The sequence below is a fragment of the Hypanus sabinus genome, chromosome 11 (genome assembly GCF_030144855.1).
Source record: "Hypanus sabinus isolate sHypSab1 chromosome 11, sHypSab1.hap1, whole genome shotgun sequence".
NCBI classification, from domain to species: Eukaryota; Metazoa; Chordata; class Chondrichthyes; order Myliobatiformes; family Dasyatidae; genus Hypanus; species Hypanus sabinus.
Window position 1 is genome coordinate 108,950,368 of NC_082716.1, and position 27,324 is coordinate 108,977,691.

Below are 27,324 nucleotides of genomic sequence, written 5' to 3' on the forward strand. Positions count from 1 at the left end.
CTGCAGGGTGCAGGCGTGTGTATACATTCCTACCCACGTTGGGGTTAAAGGAAATGAGGTGGCAGACATTCTAACAGAGCAATCACTTAAAATCAAGTATGTACATATAGTGGTGCCTTTGGATAAGAGGGAGGTGAAAACAATAATTTAAAAGTCTGTTTAATTACTGTGGCAACAAAGATGGGATAAGGGGAGGCCTTTTTATCTCTGCTCCCACCTTAAACCTGTGTCCTCTAGCTCTGGACACCACCGCTCTGTAGAAAATATTCTGACTATCTATTCATACTATGCACTCGGGGTACAGTCAGATCTTAGCATGGAGCACAAACTAGCGCTGGGGAAACGGGTAGTCACGAAGCTTTTTTTTCGTCGTTATGGATATAACACGAGCAAATGGCTTCCTTCCGTGCACAGCCCGTAACAAAAAGAACAGGATCGTTTTCCTTAAGACAGAAAATGTGCCAATTGCGAAATTGTACAGGTTGTCAAACAACGGATGTTACAACCCTTTAAACATAAATCCCGGTTAAGGACTTGTTTTTAATTGAGATTTATTTTAGCAGGATCTGCTTGGAGGTCGGAACTTTACAACGGCCGTTTGCCCTCCCGAGGGAGGAATCTTTGATGATCGGAAACTGTCCGTAGCGCTTCACATCCCGGTTATGAACATTTGGATTAAAACGCTTTTGCTTGAATTATTCTTTGGAGCAAAATGGAAACCAGCGGTGTGTAAGATATGAGGCGATGGACGGGAAAGATTGTGTGAACCTTCCGGAAGGTAAAGTCCTGGGTAATGTTCGGCGGGGATGAGGGGCGCGGCCTAGAAACATGGTCGAGGCCTCGGCTCACGGCCGAATCGTTAAGCCCCGCGGTGTTGCTACCACGCTGGGCTTTCGGTCACTATTCCACATTCCCGAGGTTAAATTACTACGAGATATCTTGTACTGCTTTCCCTGGTTTAGCTCATTCCTCTAACCCGAATAAAACAGTTTGGTGGAACCTGGACTTACTGCCAGATACAACGTTTATTATCCGTTGTGGGCATCCCTGAGTCGTGGCTGAAAGAAGATCACAGTTGGGAGCTTAACATCCAATGATAGGCATGGTGGTGAAAGGACAGGCAGGTGAGCAGAGGTGGTTCGTGGCTTTGTTGGTTAAAAAGGAAATCAAATACTTAGAGAGGCGCCATGGCATCAGAAGATGTAGAATCTTTGTGGGTAGAGTTCAGAAACTGCAAGGGTAAAAGGACCCTGATGGGAGTCATATATAGGCCTCTGAATAGTGGCCAGGATGTGGGCTACAAACTGCAATGGGAGATAGAAGTGCACGGCAGAAGGGTAATGTTCTGGTAATCATGGGGGATTTCACTACTATGCAAGTAGATTGGGAAAATCAGGTTAGTGCTGAATCACAAGAGAGAGAATTTGTAGAATGCCTATGAGATGGCCTTTTAGAGCAGCTTGTGGTTGAGCGAGGTAGGGGAAAGGCTGTTCCAGATTGTGTGTTAAAGCACTGGATTTGATTATGGCATTTAAGGTAAAGGAACCCATAAGAGACAAGTGTTCATAATATGAAAACATTCACCTTGCAGTTTCAGAAGGAGAAGCTGAAATTATATCTATCAGTAGGTATTACAGTGGAGACATGAGAATTATGGAGGCATGAGAGAGGAGCTGGCCAAAGCTGATTGGAAGGGGGCACTAGTAAGGATGATGGCAGAACAGCTATGGCTGGAGTTTCTGGGGACAATTCGGAAAGTGCAGGATGATGCAACCATGGCTGACAAGGAGAGTCAAATACACCATAGAAGCAAAAAAGAGGACTTATTTTGTAATAATGCAAAAATTAGCGGGACATTAAAGGATTGGAAAGCTTTTGAAAACCAACAGAAGGGAACTAGAAGCTATAAGGGAGGGAAAAGATGAAATATGAAGGTAAGCCAACCAATAACATCAAAGAGGATACCAAAAGTTTTTTTTTCAGATATACAGGATAAAGAGTAAAATAGGCGAGAGTAGATATTGGACCTGCTGGAAAATGATGCTGGGGAGATTGTAAAAGGAGATAAAGAAATTATGGATGAACTTAAGTATTTTGCTTCAGTCTTTACTGTGGAAGACGAGCAGTATGCTGAAAGTTCGAGAGGGTCAGGGGCATAAGTGAATGTAGTTACTATTAAAAGGGAGAAGGTGCTTGGGAAGCTGGAAGGTCTGAAGGTAGATAAGTCTCCAGGACCAGGGTTCTTAAAGAGGTAGCTGAAAGATTCTTAAGGAATTAGTAATGATCTTTCAAGAATCACGAGGTTCTGGCATGGTTCCAGAGGACTGAAAAATTGCACCACTCTTCAAGAAGGGAGAAGCAGAAGAAAGGACATTATAGGCCATTTAGCCTGACCTCAGTGATTGGGAAGATGTTAGAGTCACTATTAAGGTTGAGGTTTCAGAGACTTGGAGCACATGTTAAAAATAGCCAAAGTCAGCATGGTCCCCTTCAAGGAAAAGCTTGCCTGACAAATCTGTTGGAATTCTTTGAGGAAAGAGTAGGCTCGACAGGAGAATTGGTGGATGTTGTGTAGTTCGATTTTCAGAAGGCCTTTGACAAGGTGCTACTTGTGAGGCTGTAATGCCATTGTATTACAGGAAGTATAATAACATGGATAGACGATTGGATGATTGGCAGGAGGCAAAGAGTGGAAATAAAGGGAGCTTTTTTTTGGTTGGCTGCTGGTGACTAGTGGTGTTCTGCAGGGGTCTGTGATGGAACTGCTTTTTATGTTATATGTCAATGATTTGGATGATGAAATTGATGGCTTTGTGGACAAGTTTGCAGATGATATGAAGATAGATGGAGGGGCAGATAGTGTTGAGGAAGCAGAGAGGCTACAGAAGGACTTGGACAGATTAAGAGAATGGGCAAAGAAATGGCAGATGGAATCCAATATAGGGAAGTGTATGGTCATGCACTTTGGCAGAAGGAATAAAAGCAAAGTCTGTTTTCAAAACAGAGAGAAAACTCAAAAATCCTGAGGTGCAAAGTGACTTGGGAGTCCTTGTGCAGAAATCCCTAAAGGTTAACTTGCAGGTTGAGGAAGTCAAATGTAATGTTAGCATTCATTTCAAGAGGACTAGAATATAAAAGCAAGGATGTAATGCTGAGGCTTATCAGCCATTGGTCAGTTTGCATTTTTCGCCTTTATCTAAGAAAGGATATGTTGACTTTGCAGAGGGTTCAGAAGAATTTCAAGAAAATGACTTTGGGTTGAAAAGGTTATTGTGTGAGAAAGGTTTGACAGCTCTGAACCTGCACTCGCTAGAGTTTATAAGAATGAGAGGGGTTTAATTGAAACCTGTGGAATATTAAAGGCATAAGTGGATATGGATGGGATGTTTCTCATAATGGGGGCGGGGGGGGGGGGGGGAGTCTAGGACCAGAGAGTGCAGCCTCAGAATAGGATGGGGGTTCCCAACCTTTTTTATGCCTTGGACCAAAGGGCACCATGAGCCCCAGCTTGGGACCCCTTGGATACAAGGACATCTTTTTAGAACTGAGATGAGGAGGAATTTCTTTAGCCAGAGGTGAATCTTCGGAACTCATTGCCACAGATGGTTGTGAAGGCCGAGCCATTGGGTATATTTAGAAGAGAGGTGGATAGATTCTTGGTATGTACGTTACATGGAGAAGGCAGGAGAATGGGTTTGAGAGGGATAACAAATTAGCCATGATGGAATGGCGGAGCAGACTAGATGGGTTGTGTGGCCCAATACTGCTCCTGTGCCGTATCTATATTGGAAATGGCAACTCCATCATCGAAACAGCATTTCATTGGGCCCTTGAAGGGTGGAGGAAATGTGGGAGAACAGTGCCATCTTGGTGCCATACCGTAGGGGCAAAAATGAGGACCCTGAACCACACCTGGGGCACAATAGAGAAGATGGCCAAGGACAGAGACGGAGGACCTTCGTTACTGCCCTAACAGGCAGTAACAAACCAGCCATCTATATCGGAAATGCTAGGTTTAGAAAATTAGTACAGAAAGGCAGATTAAAATTAGCGGGGAAATTAAAACAAATACTAAATTTCCAGAGAATTCTGTTCCAAAGTGAGATTAGTTTTGGCCATTCCAGTCTTTTGAATGCCTTTCCTCCACAAAATGGTGACTGGCTTTCAGTGCATTTCCAGTACTGACAGAACTCTTTCTACCTCTTTTGGACTTTGCTTTCTTAAAAACTAAATGTTTATAAGCTGGTTAATGAATAGGAAATTTAAATTACCCACAGGTCCTCAAATGCAAGATGATTCTTCACCAGATGCTGTCACTCAGGAAAAAAATGCTGGGGTTGAAGAGATGCTGGTAATTCCCAGTGAGGGTCGAGACACCCTGAAGGATGGAGGAGCACAGATTCGGCCTGCTGTCCCTGCCTCTGCAGCAGCAATCAAGGAGCAGACCGATCTTCAGGAGGAAGCTGCCATGGACGCTTCACTGAACAGTATGTTCCACGCGATCTCTAGCAGCAAGGCTGTGATCAAAAGTCAGCAGAAGGACGAGCCTGACCTGCGCTATGACCAGAAGCTGTCCATCGTCAAGGAACTTTTCTACTGCAAGCCCGTGGTCTTCCTCGAACGGTTCCACAAGATCATCAAGGAGGAGCACCTCGTCTGCTTCGGTCACTTGTCCGATAACTATGAAGTGGCTTTCTACTGCAATGAGGTGCGGAAGTCATCAAAGAAGAAAAGTGCTCGAACAAACGTCCGCAACAAGAGATACGCGGCCCTGCAGCAGCTGATCAAAGGTAATGCGCAGAACACAGAATTGTTTCTCTGTCTGTGTTTCAGGCTGCTGTTGACAACCTCTTCAGTGTCTTCCCCAGCATGAGTCATGGAGCATTACAGCACAGCGACAGGCCCTTCAGCCCATCTAGTCCATGCCAAACCGTTGTTCTATATGGTCTCATTGACCATAGACCTCCGTATCCCCCCCATCCACATACCAATCCAAATCGCATCCACCACTTCCAATGGCAGCTTGTTCCACACTCACACCACCCTCAGAGTGAAGAAGTTTCTTTTGACGTTCCCTTTAAACGTTTCACCTTTAACCCATGACCTCTGGTTGTAGTCCCACCCAAATTCAGTGGAAAAAGCCTGCTTGCATTTACCCTGTCTATACTCCTCATAATTTTGTATATTTCTCTGTAATATGTTATTCTTCATTTTGATATGGTTTTCCCTTGTGGACTGACAGTCGGAGTGCTACAGGCCCTTTGACCCATCCATTTCATGCTGAATTGTTACTCTGTCTAATCCCTTTGGCCCTTGCGTCTGTGTTTCTTATCTAAAATTATCTTAAATGTTGAAATCAAATCTGCATCCTCCACTGCCTCTGGCATCTCCTTCCACACTCGCATCACCTCTGAGTGAAGAAGCCTCCCCTCACGTTCCCCTTCACCTTTCACCCTTGACCTTTAGTCTCACCTACCCACTGTGAGTAAAGCCTGCTTGCATTTATCCTGTCTACCCCTCATAATTCAAAGTTTCATGTTAATATCAGAGAATGTACACAACCTGAAATTCGTACTCTTCATGGACATCCACAAAACAAGGATCTCCATAGAATTAGCGATAGATACATTGAAGCCATGAAATTTTGTATTTTAATTGTGGGTGACGAGATTCGGAGAATGATTTGGCTGTAGTACGCATCACACAAACTGTATCAAGGTCTTGTTTTGAATCATCGACCACCTCTTTGCCTTCACAGATACTGCTCGTCCACTGAGTTACTGCACTGGTTTATTGTTGGCTGTGATTTAATCACCTTTTGCCTTCTAACTGATCTCTTTGCCCCTTCCCCTCCTTTCCTTTGTAATTTAACATTTATTCTATCACCAATTTTATCCAGTTCTAGTGTAAAAGTCAGCGATTTGAAATGTTAACTCTTTATTCCTCTTTCTGCCTGACCTGCTAATTCCAGCAACTTTGTTTTTATTCAGTTGCTGATTTCTAGCATCTGCAGTGTTTTGCTTTTGTCTCTGCATCAGATTTGTTTATTTGCTCACCCAGACAGTCAGATTCTTTTTTACCCTTGGAGCAGAAATATAAATTATTAACACACAATATGCTGGCGAAACTCAGCAGGCCAGGCAGCATCTATGGAAAAAAGTACGGATAACGTTTCGGGCTGAAACGAAGACTGTGTTCTTTTCCATAGATGCTGCCTGGCCTGCTGAGTACCTCCAGCATTTTGTGTGTGTTACTCTGACCATAAACACTGTCTGACCTGCTGAGTACCTCCAGCATTTTGTGTGTGTTACTCTGTCCATAGACACTGTCTGACCTGCTGAGTTCCTCCAGCATTTTGTGTGTGCGTTCCTCTGTCCATAGACACTGTCTGACCTGCTGAGTTCCTCCAGCATTTTGTGTGTGTTACTCTGTCCACAGGCACTGTCTGACCTGCTGAGTTCCTCCAGCATTTTGTGTGTGTTTCTCTGTCCACAGACACTGTCTGACCTGCTGAGTTCCTCCAGCATTTTGTGTGTGTTACTCTGACCATAGACACTGTCTGACCTGCTGAGTTCCTCCAGCATTTTGTGTGTGTTTCTCTGTCCACAGACACTGTCTGACCTGCTGAGTTCCTCCAGCATTTTGTGTGTGTTACTCTGACCATAGACACTGTCTGACCTGCTGAGTTCCTCCAGCATTTTGTGTGTGTTTCTCTGTCCATAGACACTGTCTGACCTGCTGAGTTCCTCCAGCATTTTGTGTGTGTTACTCTGACCATAGACACTGTCTGACCTGCTGAGTTCCTCCAGCATTTTGTGTGTGTTACTCTGTCCATTTCTCTGCCCGTATCTGCAGCTGATCTATATCCTGCTTGTCTTCTATGCTATCTGCAACACAGCCAATCTGCAAATTTACTAGCCCACCCATCCACATTCTCATCCAGGTCAGTTATATACATCGCAAACAGCAGCGATCCCAGCATAGATCGCTGCAGAACTCCACGAGTCAGACCACACCTGCAAAATAAATCTGAGTACCCATCCTGCTTTCTGTCTTGAGCAGGGGTTCCCAGCCTGGGGTCCACGAACCCCTTTCTTAATGGTATTGGTACATGGCATAAAAAATGTGAATGCTCTGCTCTAGAGCCACGTTTTTTCTCCCTTTTAACCCTTTATTTGTGTATTAAAACTAGCTCTGGATTAACCTTTACTGCAAAGCTCCTCAGTGTTCTGCACAGATTCCCTCTCCCACTATTATGACTTGTAGAATCTTGGCCCTATATCCCACCAATCAGGATAAAGATTATTTCCCTAATCTTTCTCCAAAGTTCTTCACAAGGGACTTCAGAAGAATAGGGGTGACCTCATTGAGATTTATCGAATGTTGCTAGGCCTCAATAGAGTGGATGTGGAGAGGATCTTTCCAATGGTGGGGGGGACAGCCTCAGAATTGAGGGATGTCCATTTAGAATGGAGGTGAGGAATTTCTTCAGCCAGAGAGTGGTGAATCTGGGGAACTCGTTGCCACAGGCAGCTGTGGAGGCCAGATCATTGGTATATGTAAGGCAGAGGTTGATAGATTCTTGATTGGTCAGGGCAGAAAGGGATACGGTAAGAAAGCAGGAGTTTGGGGCTGAGGGGGAAAATGATGAAATAGTGGAGGAGACTCGATCGCCCAAATGGCCTAATTCGGCTCTTTTATCTTATGGTCTTATGGATGCTGCAGATGCTGGAAATCCAGAACAACACACACAAAATGCTGGAGGAACTCAGCAGGTCAGGCAGTGTCTGTGGACAGAGTAACACACACAAAATGCTGGAGGAACTCAGCAGGTCAGGCAGTGTCTGTGGACAGAGTAACACACACAAAATGCTGGAGGAACTCAGCATGTCAGACAGTGTCTATGGTCAGAGTAACACACACAAAATGCTGGAGGAACTCAGCAGAGCAGGCAGCATCTATGGAAATGAATCAATAGTTGATACTTTGGGCTGAGAGCTTTCTTTAGGACTGGAAAAGAAAGGGGGGAAATGCTAGAATAAAAAGGTGGGTGAGAGGAGGAGGACAAGCTAGAAGCTGATGGGTGAAGTCAGCTGGATGGGGGAGAGGGAATGAAGTAAGAAGCCGGGAGGTGATGGGTGGATTTGAAGGAATCTGATAAGAGAGGACAGTGGACCATGGAAGAAAGGATATGAGGAGATGAACCAGAGAGAGACGATAGGCAGGTGAGGAGAAGAGCTAAGAGGCCAGAGTGAGGAATAGAAGAAAAGGGAGGGAAAAGTACCGGAAGGAGAAATCGATATTCAGGCCTTCAGGTTGGAGGCTACCCAGACAGAATATGAGGAGTTGCTCCTCCTCCCTGAGGATGGCCTCATCATGGCAGAAGAGGAGGCTGTTGGCTGACATTTCAAAATGGGGATGGGGATGGATATTAAAATGTTTGGCCTCTGGGGAAATACCATTTTCTGCAGATACAGAAGAGGTTCTTTGCACAAGGAAAGGAATCTTGCTCTGCGGTGCATCAGAAGTGTCGGCTGGGACTTTTCTGAGGTACCTGTAATAACATTCGTCTGTCTTTACCCTACAGATGGGGAGTACTTCAGCGACGAGCAGATGCGAACGCGAGACCCCCTGCTGTACGAACAATACATCAGACAGTACATGACAGATGAAGAACTGCTGGCACAGAACAGCAGGAACCTGAGCGGTTCGATGAGCCTGTCAGACCTGCTGATGAACACTTATCAGGAAAAGATCGTGCAGGAGAGGTTACAGTGGCAGCAGGAAAGGGAGGATGCCTGTGAGGAGGAGGAGGAAGAGGAAGAGGAAGACGAGGAGGAAGGTGCCTTTTTAAAATTTTCGGAGCTTAAATTTTCTTTGAGGGAAATGATTCAATACAACCCTAAATGTTACCTCCTATTTATTTATTCAGAGATACGAAATTTGCAGTTTTGGTCACCTACCTGCAGGAAATGAATAAATAAGGTTGAAAGATAGCAGAGAAAATAGACAAGAATGTTGCAAGACTGAAGGACCAGAATAATAAAGGAAGATTAAATAGGTCCTAAAGTCCTAACTTTATTCTTTGGAATCTAGAAGATTGAGAGGAAATTTGATAGAAGTATACACAACTGAGGGGTATAGATAGGGTAAATGCAAGCAGGCTTTTTCCACTGAGTTTGGGTGGGTCTACAACCAGAGGCCATGGGTTAAAGGTGAAAGGTGAAAAGTTTAAGGGAAACATAAAGGGAAATGTCTTCACTCAGAGTGGTGAGAGTGTGGAACGAGCTGCCAGCACAAGTGATGCATGTGAGCTCGATTTCAATGTTTAAGAGAAGTTTGGATAGGTACATGGATAGTGGGGATATGGAGGTTATGGTCCTGGTGCAGGTCAATGGGAGTAGACAGTTTAAATTGTTTGGTACGGACTAGATGGGCCGAAAGGCCTGTTTCTGTGCTGTACTTTTCTAGGACAATGACTCTTTCAGATATGGCGTGGAACAGGCCCTTCCAGCCCAATAGGCACACGGCACGGCCACCCACCTACTCAACCCCAGCCTAATTCACAATTAACCTACTAACTGGTACATCACTGGACTGTGGAAGGAAACCCGAGTATCTGGAGGAAACCCATGTGCACATGGAAAACTTGCTTACAGAGGGCTCTGGAATTGAACTCGGAAATCCAATGCTCCGAGCTGCAATAGCTACGGCTTACTGCTACATTACCCCACACTATCTGTAGGAGATTTAAACACAAGGGGGATGTGTGAGGACGGGGAGGGAATAGTAGTGATGGGATGGTGGGATACAGAACACCTCAGAAGCTGAAAGCTGAAATGAAAGAACAGTGGATATATTTTATATTTGAGTTCTCTGCTTATATATTGTTTTTGCCCATTCTTTCTTGTTGCCATTTGGCATGATTTATTAGTATTTTTTATGTGGGGGAAGGGTTTGGGGTTTGATGTTCTTGTTTCCATTTGCTTGATTTTTTTCACATGGGGGTTTTGACAATTATGTTGCCATTTGCAAGCATTTTTTTTGTGTGGTGGGGGTTAATGTTTTTCTTTGAACGTTGTGGAAGCATTGGAAAGGCTACAGAGGAGATTTACCAGGATGCTGCCTGGTTTAGAGAGTATGCATTATGATCAGAGATTAAGGGAGCTACGGCTTTACTCTTTGAAGAGAAGGAGGATGAGAGGAGACATGATAGAGGTGTACAAGATATTAAGAGGAATAGACAGAGTGGACAGCCAGTGCCTCTTCCCCAGGGCACCACTGCTCAGTACGAGAAGACATGGCTTTAAGTTAAGGGGAGGGAAGTTCAAGGGGGATATTAGAGGAAGATTTTTCACTCAGAGTGGTTGGTGCGTGGAATGCACTGCCTGAGTCAGTGGTGGAAGCAGATACACTAGTGAAGTTTAAGAGACTACTAGACAGGTATATGGAGGAATTTAAGGTGGGGGGTTATATGGGAGGCAACGTTTGAGGGTCAGCACAACATTGTGGGCCGAAGGGCCTGTAACTCCGTGGTTTTCCTGGTTTCATGGATATCTGGAGAAAACGAATCTCAGTTGTACACTGTGTACATACTTTGATAATAATCTTTAGTGTTACAGTATGATACAGGCCATTCCAAGCCAATGAGCCCGCAGTGCCCAATTACACCTATGTAGCCAATTAATATAAGTCTTTGGAATGTGGGAGGAAACCGGAGCACCCAGAGGAAACCCACATAGTCATGGAGAGAACGCACAAACCCTCTACAGAGAGCGGCTGAATTGATCTTGGAATTGTAAATCTCCCTGATTTGTAATAGGGTTGTGCTAACTACTCTGCCACTGTGGTGCCTCAAATAGTTGTAATGTTGGTATTACTCCAAACCTTTCTTATTGAAGATGTGGCTTGGATTATGTTTTCCTAGTATCGCTATTTCAAAGTTTAAAGTCAATTACATCCTTGCTGTCTACGTGATCCACAAGCCAGGGCAGTACGATACGGAGAGCAAATTGTTGCCCACGTAGCAGGCTGCCCCTCTCCACACAGCTGATGAACCCAAAGGAACAGCAGAGACCGACAGAGTTTGGCATCAGCGGTGTCACGGGAGTTGCCAGTCAACAATTGAGCTCAACGTAAGACTCACTTAGGGATTCTAGCTCCAGATTTTTCCCTCGAGGTTTACTCCCGAAGCCTTGCCCATGAGTGGTGGAGCTGCAAGGCAGCGGAGGTGTGAAATATGAGTTTCCCTTCTCTGGATGAGCTGCCATCCACAGCTTTCGAGCCCCATCTACCTGGTGACTGGTTTTAAGGTGCCAGTAAACAGCTTTTGCCCCTTCTGTCAGTAGAAATGGTTCCGTCAGGCTTAGTGGCTAAGCCACAGATGGAGGTCAGGAGCTGGACTTGGTTGTCAGGGGCTATTTGAAATGCACGCCGTTGGGAGCATTTAATAGGTGGTGGGAGTTTGTCCACCCATTCCCACCTCTAATCCTTCCCTCCTACATAGCCCTCCATTTTTTTCATCTTTGAGCCTATATAAGACTTGATGGGCCAAATGGCCTTGGTCAGCTTCATCATGGGTACTAGCCTCCATGGTTGCCAGGACATCTTCAAGGAGCGATGCTTCAAAAAGGGGGCATCCATCATTAGGGAGCCCCATCATCCAGGTCACGCCATCTTCTCATTGCTACCATACAGGAGCCTGAAGACACACACTCAACGATTCAGGAACAGCTTCTTCCCCTCTGCCATCAGGGAGGAGGTACAGGAGCCTGAAGACACACACTTAATGATTCAGGAACAACTTCTTCCCCTCTGCCATCAGGGAGGAGGTACAGGAGCCTGAAGACACACACTCAATGATTCAGGAACAACTTCTTCCCCTCTGGCATCAGATTTCTGAATGGACATTGAACCCATAAACATTGCCTCACTACTTTTTTATTTCTATTTTTTGCACTTCTTATTTAACTATTTAATATGTATATACTTTAATTCAGTTTCTATTATTATGCATTGCATCACACTGCTGCTGCAAAGTCGACGAATTTCATGATGTGCTGGTGATATTAAACCTGATTCTGATAAGAGACTCGATGGGCCAAGTGGCCTAATTATACTCCTATCTGTAATGATTTTAAATGTCTTTCATGCATCTACCTCTACCCCACCACTCTCCCTGCGAGGGACTGAAGAGGGGGGACCTGCCCTCTCCTTCACCAGTCCCCATCCCCTTTTCCCTCTCTCACCTTGTTTCCTTGCCTGCCCTTCGCATCCCTCTATCTTCCAAGGCCTTCTATCCTCACCTATCAGACTCCCCCTGCTCCAGCCCTGTATTTCTTTCACCAATCAACTTCCCAGCTACTTACTTCATCCCTCCCCCTCCCAGTTTCACCTATCACCTTGCATTTCTCTCTCCCCATCCCCCACTAAAATCTACTCATCTTTTTTTCTCCAACCCTGCCGAAGGGTCTCAGCCCAAAACGTTAACTGTACTTTTTTCTGTAGATGCTGCTTGGCCTGGTGAGTTCCTCTAGCATTTTGTATGTATTGCTAGCAACAGAATTAGGCCATTTTGCCCATCAAGTCTGCTGTGCTTTTTCATCATGGCTGATCCATTTTCCCTCTCAGCCCCAATTTCCTGCCTTCTCCTGGTAGCCCTTCATGCCCAGACCAATCAAGAATCTATCAACCTCTGCCTGAAAATATACCCGATAACCTGGCCTCCACAGCTGCCTATGGCAACCAATACCACTCTCTAGATAAAGAAATTCCTCATCTCTGTTCTAAATCTCTGTTCCGAGGCCGTGTACTCTAATCTTATACTCCCCCACCATAGGAACTGTCCCCTCCACATTCACTTGAGGCCTTTCAACATTCGATAGGTTTCAAAGAGATTCCCCCTTAATTCTTCTGAATTCCAGTGAGTGTAGTCCCAGAGCCATCAAATGCTCTTCATATGATAAGCCTTTCAATCTTGGAATTGTTTTCCTCCTTTGAAAACTCTCTCCACTGTCAACGTATCTTTCTTAGATAAGGGTCCAAGACTGCTCTCAGTACTCCAAATGAGGCCTCACCAGCACCTTATAAAGCCTCAACACTACATCCTTGCTTTTATACTCTAGTCCTCTCAGAATGAATGCTAACACTTCATTTGCCTTCCTCACCACAGACTCAACCTGCAAATTAACCTTCAGGGAATCTTGCACGAGGATTTTTTGCACATCAGATTTTTGAATTTTCTCTGCACTTACAGTACTATATATGGGCCCAATGACCATTTGGCTTCCTGGTCCTGGTGGATGTTGGGTGATGGGTTGGAGATATGTCTCTGCCCAAGGAAGTGTAAGATGCTCCTTCCTCCGCTAGCCTGCAGGTCACCCTTGGGCAAGGTGTAACACCCGCTTAGTGCCCCCCCCCCCACACACAGATCAGGGTCATGTGAAACCATGGGAGCAGGCGGTGGATGATGCGTATCACATGTTGTGGTTATGTGACCACTGACAATCTCTGAAGAGTATTGATAATGCCTGGGGTCACTCTAAATCCATAAGATACACCCAGAAGTTTTCAGGAAGCGTAATCTTTATTGTCCAGTGTAAGGACACTGCCCAGAAGTAGGCGATTGCAAAATCACTTCTGTAGAAAAATTTGCCAAGAACAATCATGGTCTTCGAAAGACCACGGTCACCCACGTCATACAACATAGCATATACTGAATGAACCATCCATGTATATAAGCTATCTTGTGTATTTATAGCATTATTTTATTACTGTGTTTTTTATCTTACTGGGTGTTTTTATTGCTGTATTGGTCCTGGAGCAATGTCTGTTTCGCTCTCCTTTACACTTACGTACTGCAAGTGATACTAAGCAATGCTGAACCTTGAATCACATATCGTAGTGCAGTGTGGGCGGCTGTGGTCAATGGTTGGGTCCTTTGGTTACTCAGCCTCTCCTTTCACAGCTGTTGCTTACTCTCTGTGGCAGAGCCAAAGTCATTCTCATGCGGCACAGCTCCCCCTTGAACAGATTTCCTCCAGGTGTATCAACTCGGTGCAATGTCGTCCCAGTTTCTAGATATCATGTTGAATTTCTTCAGGCTGATTTTTATGTTGTCTATCTTGTGCCAACACTCCTGTCTCTATACAGAGGACGGACCCATGTCCAAAGCTGCGGAGTGGGTGCCCAGTGACGACGAGAGGATCATGCTGAGGGACGAATTTGTGAGCCGTATGCATCAGCGCTTCCTCGACGGAGAAGATGGAGACTTTGATTACAGGTAATTTTCATTTACCTTCATGCATTCAGCACAGAGGGAGGCTGTTTGGGCCATTATGACTATCTCTGCTGTTGGAAAATCTGAACTAGTTAGTGTAACTTCCCTGTTGTTAATCAAAGTGCCTATTCTCCATCCAGAGAGTTTTCTGTCAAGCTCTCCAGTTTAGATCTTGCATAATAATTCTTGTCGCTTTGGTAAAAGAAATAATAGCATAGACTATCTTCTAAATGAAGAGAAGGTTCAAAAATCTGAGTTGCAAAGGCACATGGGAGTCCTCATACAGGATTGCCTGGAGGTTGAGTCTTTGGTGAGGAAGGCAAATGTGATGTAAGCATTCATTTCAAGGATAAAACAAGGATATAATGTTGAGACTTTTTAAACCACTGTTGAAGCCTCACAGAGCGGTTCTGGGCTCCTTAGAAATGTTGTGCTTTCAAAGAACTTTGAGAGTTCAAAGGAGGTTCACAAAAATGATTCCAAGTTTGAATAGCTTGTCGTATGAAGAGCATTTGATGACTCTGGGCCTGTATTCACTGGAATTCAGAAGAATGGTGGGGGGGGGGGGGGGGGGAAACCTAATTGAAACATTTCACATGGTGAAAGGTCTTGATAGAGTGGACATAGAGAGGATGTTTCCTCTGGTGGGAGAGTCAAGGACCAGAGGATGCAGCCTCAGAATAGAGGGGCAGCCTTTTGGTATGGAGATGAGGAGGAATTGCTTTGGCCAGAGAGCGGTGAATATGTGGAATTCTTTGCCACCAGCAGCTCTGGAATCTGTCTTTATGTATATTTAAGGCAGGGGTTGATAGATTCTTCATTGGTCAAGGCATAAAGGGATACGGGGAGAAGACAGGAGATTGGGGCTGAGAGGAAAATTGGATCAGTCATGATGAAATCATGGAGCAGATTTGATGGGCCAAATGGCCTAATTCTGCTCCTATATCTATGGCCACTTTCTGTTGACATCAGTCTTCTCTGATCATTCCCCCTCTGGGTCCTAAGAATCACCTGTTAGGTTGCTTCCTGTGCAACAAGGCACTGCAACACTTTGTGTCACTGTTCTTTCCCTGCATTTCAAATCATTATCTTGAACACCTTTTCTGCTAAGGGCTTCCATCTCTTTCATCTGTGGCATCAGGACCAGGTTTATTATCAATTACACGTGAAATTTGTTGATTTGCAGCAGCAGGAAAGTGCAATACATACGCTCAGTGGCCACTTTGTTAGGTACATTTGCAAATATTTATCAGCCAATCATGTGGCAGCAACTCGATATATAAAAGCATGCAGTCATGGCCAAGAGGTTCAGTTGTTGTTCAGACCAAACATCAGAATAGGGAAGAAATGGAATCTGAGTGACTTTGACCATTAAATGGTTTTTGGTGCCAGATCGGGTGGTCTGAGTATCTCAAACTGCTGATGTCCTGGGATTTTCACACACAGCAAGCTCTAGAGTTTGCAGAGAGTGGTGCAAAAAACAAAAAGCATCCAGTGAGTGGCAGTTCTGTTACTAACAGAGGTCAGACTGGTTCAAGCTGACAGGAAGGCAACAGTAACTCAAATAACCATGCGTGTACAACAGTGGTGTGCAGAAAAGCATCTCTGAACATACAACACGTCGAACCCTGAAGAGGGTAGGCTACAGCAGCAAAAGACCACACCAGGCCCCACTCCTGCACCTAATAAAGTGGCCACAGAGTGTATATAAACAATAAATAAGCAGTGCAAAAGAGCAAAGATAGTGAGGTCAAGCTTGTGGTTTATCGTCTGTTCAGAAATCTGATGGCAGTGAGGAATAAACTTTTCCTTAAATATTCAGCATGTCTTCAGGCTCCTGTACCTTCTTCCTGATGGTGGTAATAAGAAGAGGGCATGTCCTGAGCAGTGGGGGCCTATAATTATGGATGCTACCTTTTTGAGGCATCACCTTTTGAAGATGTACTCAGTGGTGGGGAGACTGGTGCCCATGGTGGAGCTGGGTGAGTTACAACCCAAAGCAGCTTTTTCCAATCCTGTGCATTGGAGCCTCCATACCAGACACTGATGCAGCCTGAGAGAACACTCTCCACAGTGCATCTGTAGAAATTTGCTAGAGTCTTTGGTGCCATAGCAAATTTCCTCAAACCCTTCATGAAATAATAGCCTCAAGAGATTCTGCAGATGTTACAAATCCAGAGCAATACACACAGGACCTGATGATGGGTCTCAGTCCAAAGCTTCAACTCTTTATTCCTCTCCTTAGACACTGAATGACCCGCTGAGTTCTTCTAGCATCTTGAAAGAAATACAGCCACTGGTGTGCCCTCTTTGCAAATGTATCAATATCTCTGACAGTCGTGGTACCATGAACGAGTGCTGTTTTGTTAGAAAAGCATAAGATAGTGATAGCAATAGTTGGATTAAAAGTTACCATCTCATTGTTTTGAAGATTATTAAACTAAAGTATGTTGCAGCTGTTATTGCACTGTTTTTGCAAGCTTGCTGCTTATAAATTGGCCACATTATTTCCTGTTACAACAGTGGATGCATTTCAGGAAGAAATTAATTGATTGGTTTAACTCTCATCTACAAATTTAAATGGAATATTTTTTTAATCTACGTGTATGTCACATGAGAAGGGTTGACTACGAGGCTCTGTCATTCTTTATTTCTGTCTGCCTTCACTTACTAGACCTCTATCAGTCCTGATGAAGGGTCTCGGCCCAAAACGTCAGCTGTTTACTCTTTTCCATGATGCTGCCCGGCCTGCGGAGTTCCTCCAGCATTTTGTGTGTGTTACTTGGATTTCTAGCATCTGCAGATTTCCTCATGATTGTGAGACCTCTATCACTGTCCATCTTTCAATTTTATTTGTCCTATTAGCGCCTAATAAAATGAAAGGGAAGCAACAAGTTTTGTGCTTCTTTCCTGACTTCCAAGAGAACCTTGGATTGTAAACATTGGAATCCAGCGACTGGCTGTGTGGCATCTTGTTGCTTCCCCTGGGAAAAGTCCCTAAAGAAAAGTCGTTGTCATCTTCACTCTGTCTGCTATCCTATGAAATGATATCCTACTTTGGAGGTTTGCCCCTAACTTTTATTTAAAACGAAAAAAAGCACTGTAGTCCATTATCTCTGTGCATTTTGATACATGTGAAAATAAATGCTTGCCAGATTTCACATCCTTGAAAGTAATCTATTAGATTAACCGAAGAACTGCATATTGTTTCACTTCCAATGCAAATTTGTAACTTGTGGTGTTCTCTCAGCCGTGGCTCAGTTGGTCGCAGATTAATGGTTCTGAGTCAGAAGCTTGAGGCTGACACCCCAGTGCAATGCTGCTCTCTCAGAAATGTCGTCTATCAGATGAGAAGTTAAATCAAGGCTACGTCTTTCCCATGATCACTGTTGAGAGTTGTAGCATGTCATTGGATTCTGATGTTTTTTTTAATCTAAGGTTCTTTCAGAAGTCAGGAAAGAGCCACAAGCTTGTTTCTTCACAATGATTTTATTAAACACTGTTAGAACAAAGAAATTGGAAAAACGGACAGTGATAGAAGTCTAGTAAGTGAAGGGAGAGAGAAGCAAAGGAGGTCTCACATAACATGCATGTAGATGAGAAACATTCCATTTAAATTTGTGGATAAGGGTTAACCAATCAGATAGCCCCTTTTCATATAATGCATTACCACAAGAAACTTCCAGAATCCTAAAAATGTAACCACTAGGGGGCACACTGAACAATTGCATATACATACTGTGGCCACTAGGAAACATATTAAGCAGTTACGTGTATGTAAGTAGAGTCATAGAAAAGCACAGTTACAGAAGCAGGCACTTTGGCCCATCTAGTCCATGCCTAGCATTATAAACTGCCTACTCCCATCGACCTGCATGTGAGTTTAGCCCCCTCCATATGCCTACCATCCTTGTACCTATCCAACTTTGAACATTGAAATCAAGCTGGCATGCACCACTTGGGCTGGCAGCTCGTTCCACACACTCACCACCCTCTGAGTGACAAAGTTTCCCCTTGTGTTCCCCTTAAACTTCTCACTTTTCACTCTTAACACATGACCTGTGGTTGTAGTTCCACCCAACCTCAGTGGAGAAAGCCTGCTTGCACTTACCCTATTTATACTTCCCTCACATTTTTATACTTGTATCAAATCTCTTCTCAATCTTCTACCTTCCAAGGAATAAAGTCCTAACATATTCAATCTTTCCTTATGACTCAGGTCCTCAGTCTGGCAACATCCTTGTAAATATCGTCTGTAATCTTTCAACCATACTTGCATCTTTCCTGTGACTAGAACTGCACACAATACTTAAAATTAGGCCTTAGCAATGTCTTGTACAACTTGAACATAACATCTCATCCCCTGTGCTCAGTACTTTGAATTATGGAAGCCATCATGCCAAAAGCTTTCCTTACGACTCTATCAACCTATGATTATAAAAAAAATACAAGCAGGTAATTAATTGTTAAGCTGGAAAGAAATTAACAATAGACCAGGGTTTCCAGCCTTTTCCATGCCATTGACCCCGACCATTAACCAAGAGGATCCGTGAACGGCCTAGTGTAGCACCAGTGCGTTATTAGAGGCGGCACGGTAGCGTAACTTTGTTACAGCCCCATGACCCAGCTTCAGAGCTGCAACAAACCCTCCTTCAACCTTGAGTCCCTCAGTGCCATCCTACTGATCACCGCCACCAGTACCCTTATCGTGCCATGTGCAATGCCACGCTCATGCAGTCAGTAAGTTACCTGTAGGGACTAGGTTAAAAAACAACGTCAAGCAAACTATGAAGCAGCGTTACGAACCTGGGGTCCACAGACCCTTTGCTTTAATGGTATTGGTCCATAACATTTATATTTTTTTTAAAAAAAGGTTGTAAAATTTCATGTAACTTCCAGCTTCATGACAATTGGCAGCAGGGGAAATTGCAGAACAGCATGTTTGTAAAGTGGTTCGCATAATACCCACTCTTACTGTGTGTAACGTTCTCCTTCGGGTGTAACGAAACGCCGAATTTAACGTCCGGATAAACCACAGTTAATAAGAACCAGATCGCAGTAAGATTAACCATTTACTGTTCACTCTTCACATTAACATATGGTGAAAACTGTTGATAAAACAATACAAGATTGATACAGTATTTGTTCCTTCCTTAATATCACATTTCAAGTGTAAATACTTGCAAAGGTGACTATAACTACATTACACTAAGGTGCAGTATACAGGGAGAGTTTACCTGCTCCATTGACTACTTTAAATACACTTCCATGCAAACTATCCGCGACTCTTTAACTAACGAAAGCATAAACATTATCTACCGACGTTACCTCTAACAGGATCAGCATTAATATCTTAGTTCAATATATCGATTATCTATTAACTTACAGCGTTGCTCTCACTGTGATTTCTCATGCCTGCAAAACTGCTTGTGCTCAGGTGAGCCTCGTGGAAAGCCCCCACCCTCGCGCTAATTTCAAACCGGTGTTTTCCCACAAGACGCGGCGAAACCGGATGTGACGTCATCGCATGCCGATATATTTTACATGCAATGAATATACTTTAAACACTTCTAATTCTAACTAGAAAATACTATTGAATGAATTACTAAGCGAAAATATTATAAACTAAATAACTGTCGTAAAGACAGCACACTCCCCGCTTGACCTTCGTAAGGTCACAATGAGCAGAGTACAAACTTAGTCTCTTAATCAGTCATTGGGTAGAAGTAGAATAACTTCTGTAACTGGCCTTTGGTAAATTTTCACATCGCCTTGGTCGGTAGTCTTCAATTCGATCTTCCTGACATGTCCATCCCCGCTAGGGAATGTAGCAGTGATTCTGGCCATTGGCCTGCTGTTGCGAGCGACTTGCTTGTCCCTGAGCAGGACTAGGTCTCCAACTTGAAGATTCCTGCGGGGTTCTGTCCACTTTTGTCTCTGTTGCAACAAAGGTAGATATTTTTGTCTCCAGCGGGACCAGAACTGATTTGCCAGAGCCTGGACTTGTCTCCATTGCTTTGTGTACAAATTCTTGTCTGAGAAGTCTCCTGGTGGAGGAGGTGCTCCTGCCTTCTGCGTAAGGAGCGTTGATGGCGAAAGTATAAAGGGGTTTTCTGGGTCAGAAGACACAGGTAGGAATGATTGTGCGTTTATAATGGCTGTGACCTCTGCCATTAGGGTGCACAGTACCTCGTGAGCCAATCGGGTGTGTTGCTGCATCTCAGGTTTCCTTTTCTGGGTTTTCCGTAAGGACGTGAACCGTTTGACTGCCTGCTCTTTGTTATCTGGTGAGCGCTGGCGTGGTTCTCTGATTGGCAATGGGGCCACCCCATTATTTGCTTCATCTCTGAAGACCTTGGTGTCTTTGATTTTTAAAGAAATGGTATCTTGAGCTGATTGTGCAAGTTTGTTGTCATACTTCGTTAGAGCGAAGACTGACTGGCCCAGCGACTCGTCGCTTGCCTCGCGCTTGTTAACGCCTTGTTGTGCTTCCTTGATATACATGGAACTTGTGCAGGGTTGAAAAATCGAATGGCGGCCACTCTCTAGCACATTGGTCTTGAGTGTGTCGACCGTCGGTTTGTGTACGTCACCGAGACACACCTCTCCTATCACCACCCAGCCCAGATCCAGACGTTGCGCGAAGGGGGCGTTGAGTGGTCCATTGATCTGCTGCCTAACCTTGTGTACCTGGATAACATCTCTTCCTAATAGCAGGAGTATTTTCGCTTTCGGATCCAGTTCTGGGATGTGTTTGGCGATGTGGTGGAGATGTGGCTGGTGTAGCACCGCACTTGGTGTCGGGATTTCAGCGCGGTTATTCATGATTTCGTTGCACTCTAAGAGCGGAGGGAGACAGATGACGACTTTACCATCCAGGGACTCGATCTGGATGCCTTCTGCCTTCCTTCCTTGGGTTTCCATGTTGCCTGAGCAAGTTTTGAGGTAGTATGGGAACCGCTCACTCTCAATGTTGAACAATTTAAAGAACTCTGGACTGACTAGTGAACGATTGCTCTGATCGTCCAGAATCACATAGGCTTTGATGGCCTTGTCTTTGGCTCCTTTAGGGTACACCTTAGTGAGGCAGATCTTGGAACAAGAACGACTCGACTGAGCTTGACCGCAAACTTCTGTACAGTTCGTGCTGACAGCTATTGACCTAGAGTGAGCCTCTCCCTCCCCGCCGTCCTGTTGTGGGGGTGAAGGAGTACTCTCGGTTTGCGGTGACAGGTCGGGATGCATGGCCTCGACGTGATCTGGGCTGCCACATTCCGGACACTTCACGGCGATCGTACACTCTCTGGCGAGGTGAGAGGTTGAGGAACAGCATCTAAAACATATTCTTTTCTCCTTGAGAAGAGCCGTCCTCTCTTCAAGGGTTTTTTCCCTAAACATTCTGCATGCTTTCAGGGGGTGAGGTTTGTTATGCAATGGACAATACTTGCCAGGGTCGTTGTTAGTCGTAAGGGCTTCGGTCTTGAGCACTGACACGGGTTTATCAATGTTGAAAACATTCGAAACGGATCTGCCTGGCTTGGTGTAAATCGAACTGCTTCCTGGACCTACGAGGCTAGGGTCGTTTCGCCTCTTCGCCTCCTTGCACACAAACCTAGTGAGGAGCTCAAAGGGAGGAAATCGACCATCGTGGTCTTCCTTGTACTCTGAGGCAACAGTCAGCCACTTGTCCTGCAGCCCAAATGGAAGTTTGTCCACAATTGGTCTAATCCCGGATGGAGTATCTAGGAATACTAAACCAGCTGAATAGCCATCTTCTTTGGCGCCTCGGATCTCCATGAGTAAATCTCCGAATTCTCTTAACTTAAAGTGATCTTTGGCTGACACCTTAGGAAAGTTTTCCAGACGTCGATATAGCGCCGCTTCAATAATGTCGGAGGCCCCATATCTCTCCCAAAGTCTCTCCCACGCTTCGCTTAAGGCTAGCTCAGGTTTGTTGATGTACACTGAACGCATGCGTCTCACCTGGTCGCGTGATTCTTTCCCCAGCCATTTCGCCATAAGGTCCAACCTTTGGGTTGCACTGAGCTGGACCCCGTCAATCACGTTGGTGAATGTGGAGAGCCAAGCACGGTAATTTTCGGGTTTATCGTCAAACTGGTACAGTCCCGAAGTGACGAGATCCCGTCGTGCTAAATACTGCAGCGTGGGATCGGCTGCAAGCGGCATGTGGGCTGGAGAAGTGCGTTGGCGCCCATATGACTGAGAACGCACGTTTCTCATGGAATTTGCCATCCTGGATTCAACCTCCGCGTCTCTTCGCATCGAACTTTGTAACTTTGGTGTCAAAGTATATCGGTTGTCAGCTCTTTCATTCTTGACTTCATCGCGGGGCCGCGAGGGTAAATTCTCTTCCTCGTAGCTGGGGAAGTTATCGAATAGGTATGGAGAGGGGAGACGAGCCTGCCTGTCTGCTTGATATTGTACATAGTCGCTCGTGCGTTCCAGTCTGGTCCTTTCCAAAGCAGAGCTTGTTTCGGTCAGATCACGCGACCCTTCAGCTTCTTCTATGTACTCTGCTTCCACCCTGGCAGCTTCTCCTTCTCCTTCTAGCTGCAGCACATGCAACTCTGTCGATATTTTTGTCATTTCCAACTGGGTTTCGGCTTCTCTGGCGGCCTGTTCTCTTTGTCTGGCAGCCTCTTCTTTCTGGATTTCGGCTTCTCTGGCAGCCCTTTCTTTCTGGATTTCGGCTTCTCTGGCAGCCTCTTCTCTTTGTCTGGCGGCCCTTTCGGCTTCTTTGGTGGCCAGTTTCATTTTCAAAACTGCCTCTTGTTTGGCGTAATGCAGTCGCACCTTGGCGGCTTCTGCCTTGGCTCTTGCCTGTGTGGACTTACTTGATGTCGTTCTACTGCCCTTGTCGCTGGGCGCCATCGACTTGATCCCGGATCGAGCTGACATTGCAGCACTTGGAACACCTGATAACGCCTGGGTGGGCTTACTTGATGTCGGTTTACTGCCCTTGTCGCTGGGCGGCGTCGACTTGATGCTGGATTGAGCTGACATTGCAGCACTTGAAACACCTGATAATGCCGCTTTTTCACTGTAACGTTCTCCTTCGGGTGTAACGAAACGCCGAATTTAACGTCCGGATAAACCACAGTTAATAAGAACCAGATCGCAGTAAGATTAACCATTTACTGTTCACTCTTCACATTAACATATGGTGAAAACTGTTGATAAAACAATACAAGATTGATACAGTATTTGTTCCTTCCTTAATATCACATTTCAAGTGTAAATACTTGCAAAGGTGACTATAACTACATTACACTAAGGTGCAGTATACAGGGAGAGTTTACCTGCTCCATTGACTACTTTAAATACACTTCCATGCAAACTATCCGCGACTCTTTAACTAACGAAAGCATAAACATTATCTACCGACGTTACCTCTAACAGGATCAGCATTAATATCTTAGTTCAATATATCGATTATCTATTAACTTACAGCGTTGCTCTCACTGTGATTTCTCATGCCTGCAAAACTGCTTGTGCTCAGGTGAGCCTCGTGGAAAGCCCCCACCCTCGCGCTAATTTCAAACCGGTGTTTTCCCACAAGACGCGGCGAAACCGGATGTGACGTCATCGCATGCCGATATATTTTACATGCAATGAATATACTTTAAACACTTCTAATTCTAACTAGAAAATACTATTGAATGAATTACTAAGCGAAAATATTATAAACTAAATAACTGTCGTAAAGACAGCACACTGTGTCAGCTGGAAGATCAGGGTTCAATTCAGCTCATTGGACCGGAGGGCCTGTTCCAAACTGTATCTCTAAATAAATAAAAAAGACTGGAGTTCAGTTCCCAGCACTGTCTACAAGGAGTTTGTACCTTCTCCCTGTGACTGTGTAGATATCCTCTAGGTGCTCCGGTTTCCTCCCACAGTCCAAAGATGTATGGGCTAGTAAGTCAGTCAGTTACGTGGGTGTATTTGGGTGCCACAGGCTTGCTGGGTTGGCAGGACCTGCACTGTACCTCTAAATTTAAAAAAAAAGCCTCTCGACCAATAACCAGTGCTTATTATATTGCTCTGGAAGCTTGTTGCCTTCACCAATCTGTGCCACAACTGGACTGCATTTCAGATAGTTGTCAGTGGTGGTAAAACACTTTACAAAATCCTGTAGCTCTGAGAGCTGCAGAATAAATGGAAGTGTTTTAATTCCCCCATTCGTAATCTGGGTTCACACAGGAATAAAATTATCACAACGTTTTATGGTACCAGCAGCCTGGATTCAATTCCCATTGTTATGCATAAGGAGTTTGTAGGTTCTCCCAGTGTGCATGTGGGTTTCCTCTCACAATCCAAAGATGTGCCAGCTGGTAGATTAATTAGTCATTGTAAATTTCCTGTGATTGGGCTAGGATTAAACCGGTGGGTTGCTGGACCGTGCAGCTTGTTGGACTGGAAAGGCTTGTTCCCTTAATAAATAAAAAGATTGGTGTTCAATTCCTTCCACTGTCTAAAAGGAGTTTGTACGTTCTCTGTTTGTAGGTTAATTGATCATTGCAAAGTATCCCCTGATTAGGCTAGGGCTAAAATTGGTGGGTGGCTGAGTAGCTCAGCTCAAAGGGCCTATTCCGTTCTGCATCGCATTAAATAAATAAAGCACTAGGCAGATGACACTCATTTTAATAAATACTGTTTAGAAAACCTCCATATAAGTTGTTATTTTAAGACCCATCCCCTTCCCCTTTCAGTGCTGTTGACGACAATCCAGATTTTGACAACCTTGACATTGTGAACCGCGATGAGGAGGAGCGATACTTCGATGAGGAGGAGCCAGTGGAAATTGAAGATATGGAAACACAGTCGGACAGGGAATGACAGGATTTGAATGCATTTCTATTAAATCTCTCTTTCACTAAGTTTCAAATTTATCAGTATGTCTGAGTTCCGTCCACATTTGTTGAGGACTGTTAAGAGAAGATATTGTGGTTTTGTGTACACAGTATGCCCAAACCATGAAACAGGTCTCACCACTTCCATTTCACTTCAAAAAATTGATTTAATTGGTCAATTACACTGGAGCTTTGGACTCAGCTTCCATTATTTGAACAGGAGTGGAACCTTCCGGCTATTATGTCTCCTGCATCCTCGCATTTTGTGATTTGCATGGAGTTAGCTGCAGGAATAATCTAGCCCATAATACCTCATAGGCATCAAGAGCTTTTCTGATTCCCGGTCAACACCGACTCTTTTATATGTCAAGCTAGGTATGGCACCTCTATAGTTGAATATCTTGTATCTGTTCAAGAGGCATAACATTGGGAGAATAATGTCCTGAAAGTGTTGGTTCTCTTAGGCACTCTCTTGCCTTTTTATTTTTGATGATGAGGCTGTTGACTAGGGATGGTATTGACCTTGAACATACACCAGCGGTTTCCAGCCGGGGATCTCTGTGCTATGTGACTCTTTAGCTCAGTGTCATGCAGCACAGATACAGGCCCCTCACAACACCATGTCCATGCTGGCCGCTAGGATCCCATCCAGACCAAGCGCATTTGGTTCTCATCCTTCTATTCTGTGATGGTTTAAGAACTATCTAGATAGGTGAGTGTTGTAAAATACATAAGTGGTTTCACCAGTCCCTCAGGTAGTGTATACTAGACTGCCTTCAGACACCCCCCACCATAAATTTATGCCCTAAAATTCTTGTTTTTTTCCATAATATTACAGCATTGCTCATGGCCAAGTGGTTAAGGCATTTGTCTAGTGATCTGAAGGTCGCTAGTTCGAGCCTTGGCTGAGGCTGCGTGTGTGTCCTTGAGCAAGGCTCTTAACCACACAATGCTCTGTGACGTCACTGGTGCCAAGCTGTATGGGTCCTAATGCCCTTCCCTTGGACAACATTGGTGGCGTGGAGAGGGGAGACTTGCAGCTTGGGCAACTGCTGGTCTTCCATAAAAAAAACCTTGCCCTGGAAACTTTCCAAGGTGCAAATCCATGGTCTATCGAGACTAACGGAGGCATACACACAGCATTGCAGCAATTGGGTTAAATTTACCAGCCCCGGACTAAAGCCGGCAACTTTTTTGGTCTGAGCACCAGTTACTCAATTCAATTTCAGTTTATTTAGGTTCAAGTCAAGTTTAATTGTCATTCAACCATATATGAATACCCAATTGAGACAATATTACTCTGGGGTCAGGGTGCAAAACACAGTACCAATGGTCACACACAGCACAAAGCACACACAAGATGGCAAGCACAAATGGTTTCACAATCATGCAATAAAGAGTCAAAAACTTGTGCCATCAATCCACACTTGAGTGCAATAGAGCAAACACGGGGTGGGGGGAGTCAGCACTCCTAGTGGAGTGCACCAGGCGGACCCGGCTTGAGGCCCAGCCCTTGCGCAGAAAGACAATAGGCCCATATAGAATATATTTTAAAATATGACCACACAAATATACATGTATATAGCCCAGACATCCCCCAGCCCACCGAAATCTTCAGTCGACGCAATAGAGCTTGTGGGTACTCCTGAAAAAGGAAACTGAAATGCTCAGACAAGTGTGACAAGGCATTGAACTTGTGAAGCAATTGTGTAGGCATGATCTGATCTCAGGTGGAGCAAGATGCTGACAAGTTTCCCAGCCTGATGAAGAGGAGCTTGGGTGCTTGCAAATAACTGCAAAATACAGGGTTCAGGTTCATCCTGCACAATAAGGGTTTCCAACCTTTCTTATGCCATGGACCACAAATTGGGAACCTCTGTCAGGAGCAAAACTGAGACACTGGTCACTGGCACAGTTTAAAACACACATTTATTACTTTGGGTTTATCAAAGGAGTTTAATTTTATTTTCAGCTCCTGTATATTTAGCTTTTCATTCCAATGTGCTGAATGGAATTAACATTAAATAATTTTAGAGTCATTTAGGGTTTTGGATGTGTTATTAAATGATTTCTCTGAACAACTAAACCTGAATCCTTTGGGATGTAGCTATGGAGTTTACACTGCTGATCACAAAAACACACCATGAAATTACCCTATCCAACATTTTTATTTAA

General features: G+C 44.5%; 1 protein-coding gene across 3 annotated transcripts; it reads left to right on the plus strand.

Moving 5' to 3' along the window:
- On the plus strand, window positions 1-27,188 carry ccdc97 (coiled-coil domain containing 97). Of its 3 annotated transcripts, none has more exons than XM_059985092.1 (6): window positions 1-96; window positions 564-778; window positions 4,278-4,790; window positions 8,588-8,842; window positions 14,152-14,281; window positions 25,009-27,188. In XM_059985092.1, the coding sequence occupies exons 2-6, from the start codon at window positions 745-747 to the stop codon at window positions 25,133-25,135; spliced, it is 1,059 nt and encodes a 352-aa protein (XP_059841075.1). In that variant the 5' UTR covers window positions 1-96; window positions 564-744; the 3' UTR covers window positions 25,136-27,188. The 3 variants fall into 3 exon arrangements, with proteins under 3 accessions (XP_059841075.1, XP_059841074.1, XP_059841076.1); XM_059985091.1 differs by having other exon boundaries at window positions 8-96; window positions 561-778; XM_059985093.1 differs by lacking the exons at window positions 1-96; window positions 564-778 and adding an exon at window positions 864-1,124.
- The last annotated feature ends 136 nt before the right edge of the window (window positions 27,189-27,324 follow it).

What these genes read in the sequence shown, in the direction of transcription:
- ccdc97 (XM_059985092.1), top strand. Translation starts at nt 745, where the DNA reads ATGGACGGGAAAGATTGTGTGAACCTTCCGGAAG. An exon ending in CCTGCAGCAGCTGATCAAAG is followed by an intron (nt 4,791 to 8,587) that starts GTAATGCGCAGA and finishes TTTACCCTACAG; the next exon opens with ATGGGGAGTACTTCAGCGAC. An exon ending in AGAGGAAGACGAGGAGGAAG is followed by an intron (nt 8,843 to 14,151) that starts GTGCCTTTTTAA and finishes GTCTCTATACAG; the next exon opens with AGGACGGACCCATGTCCAAA.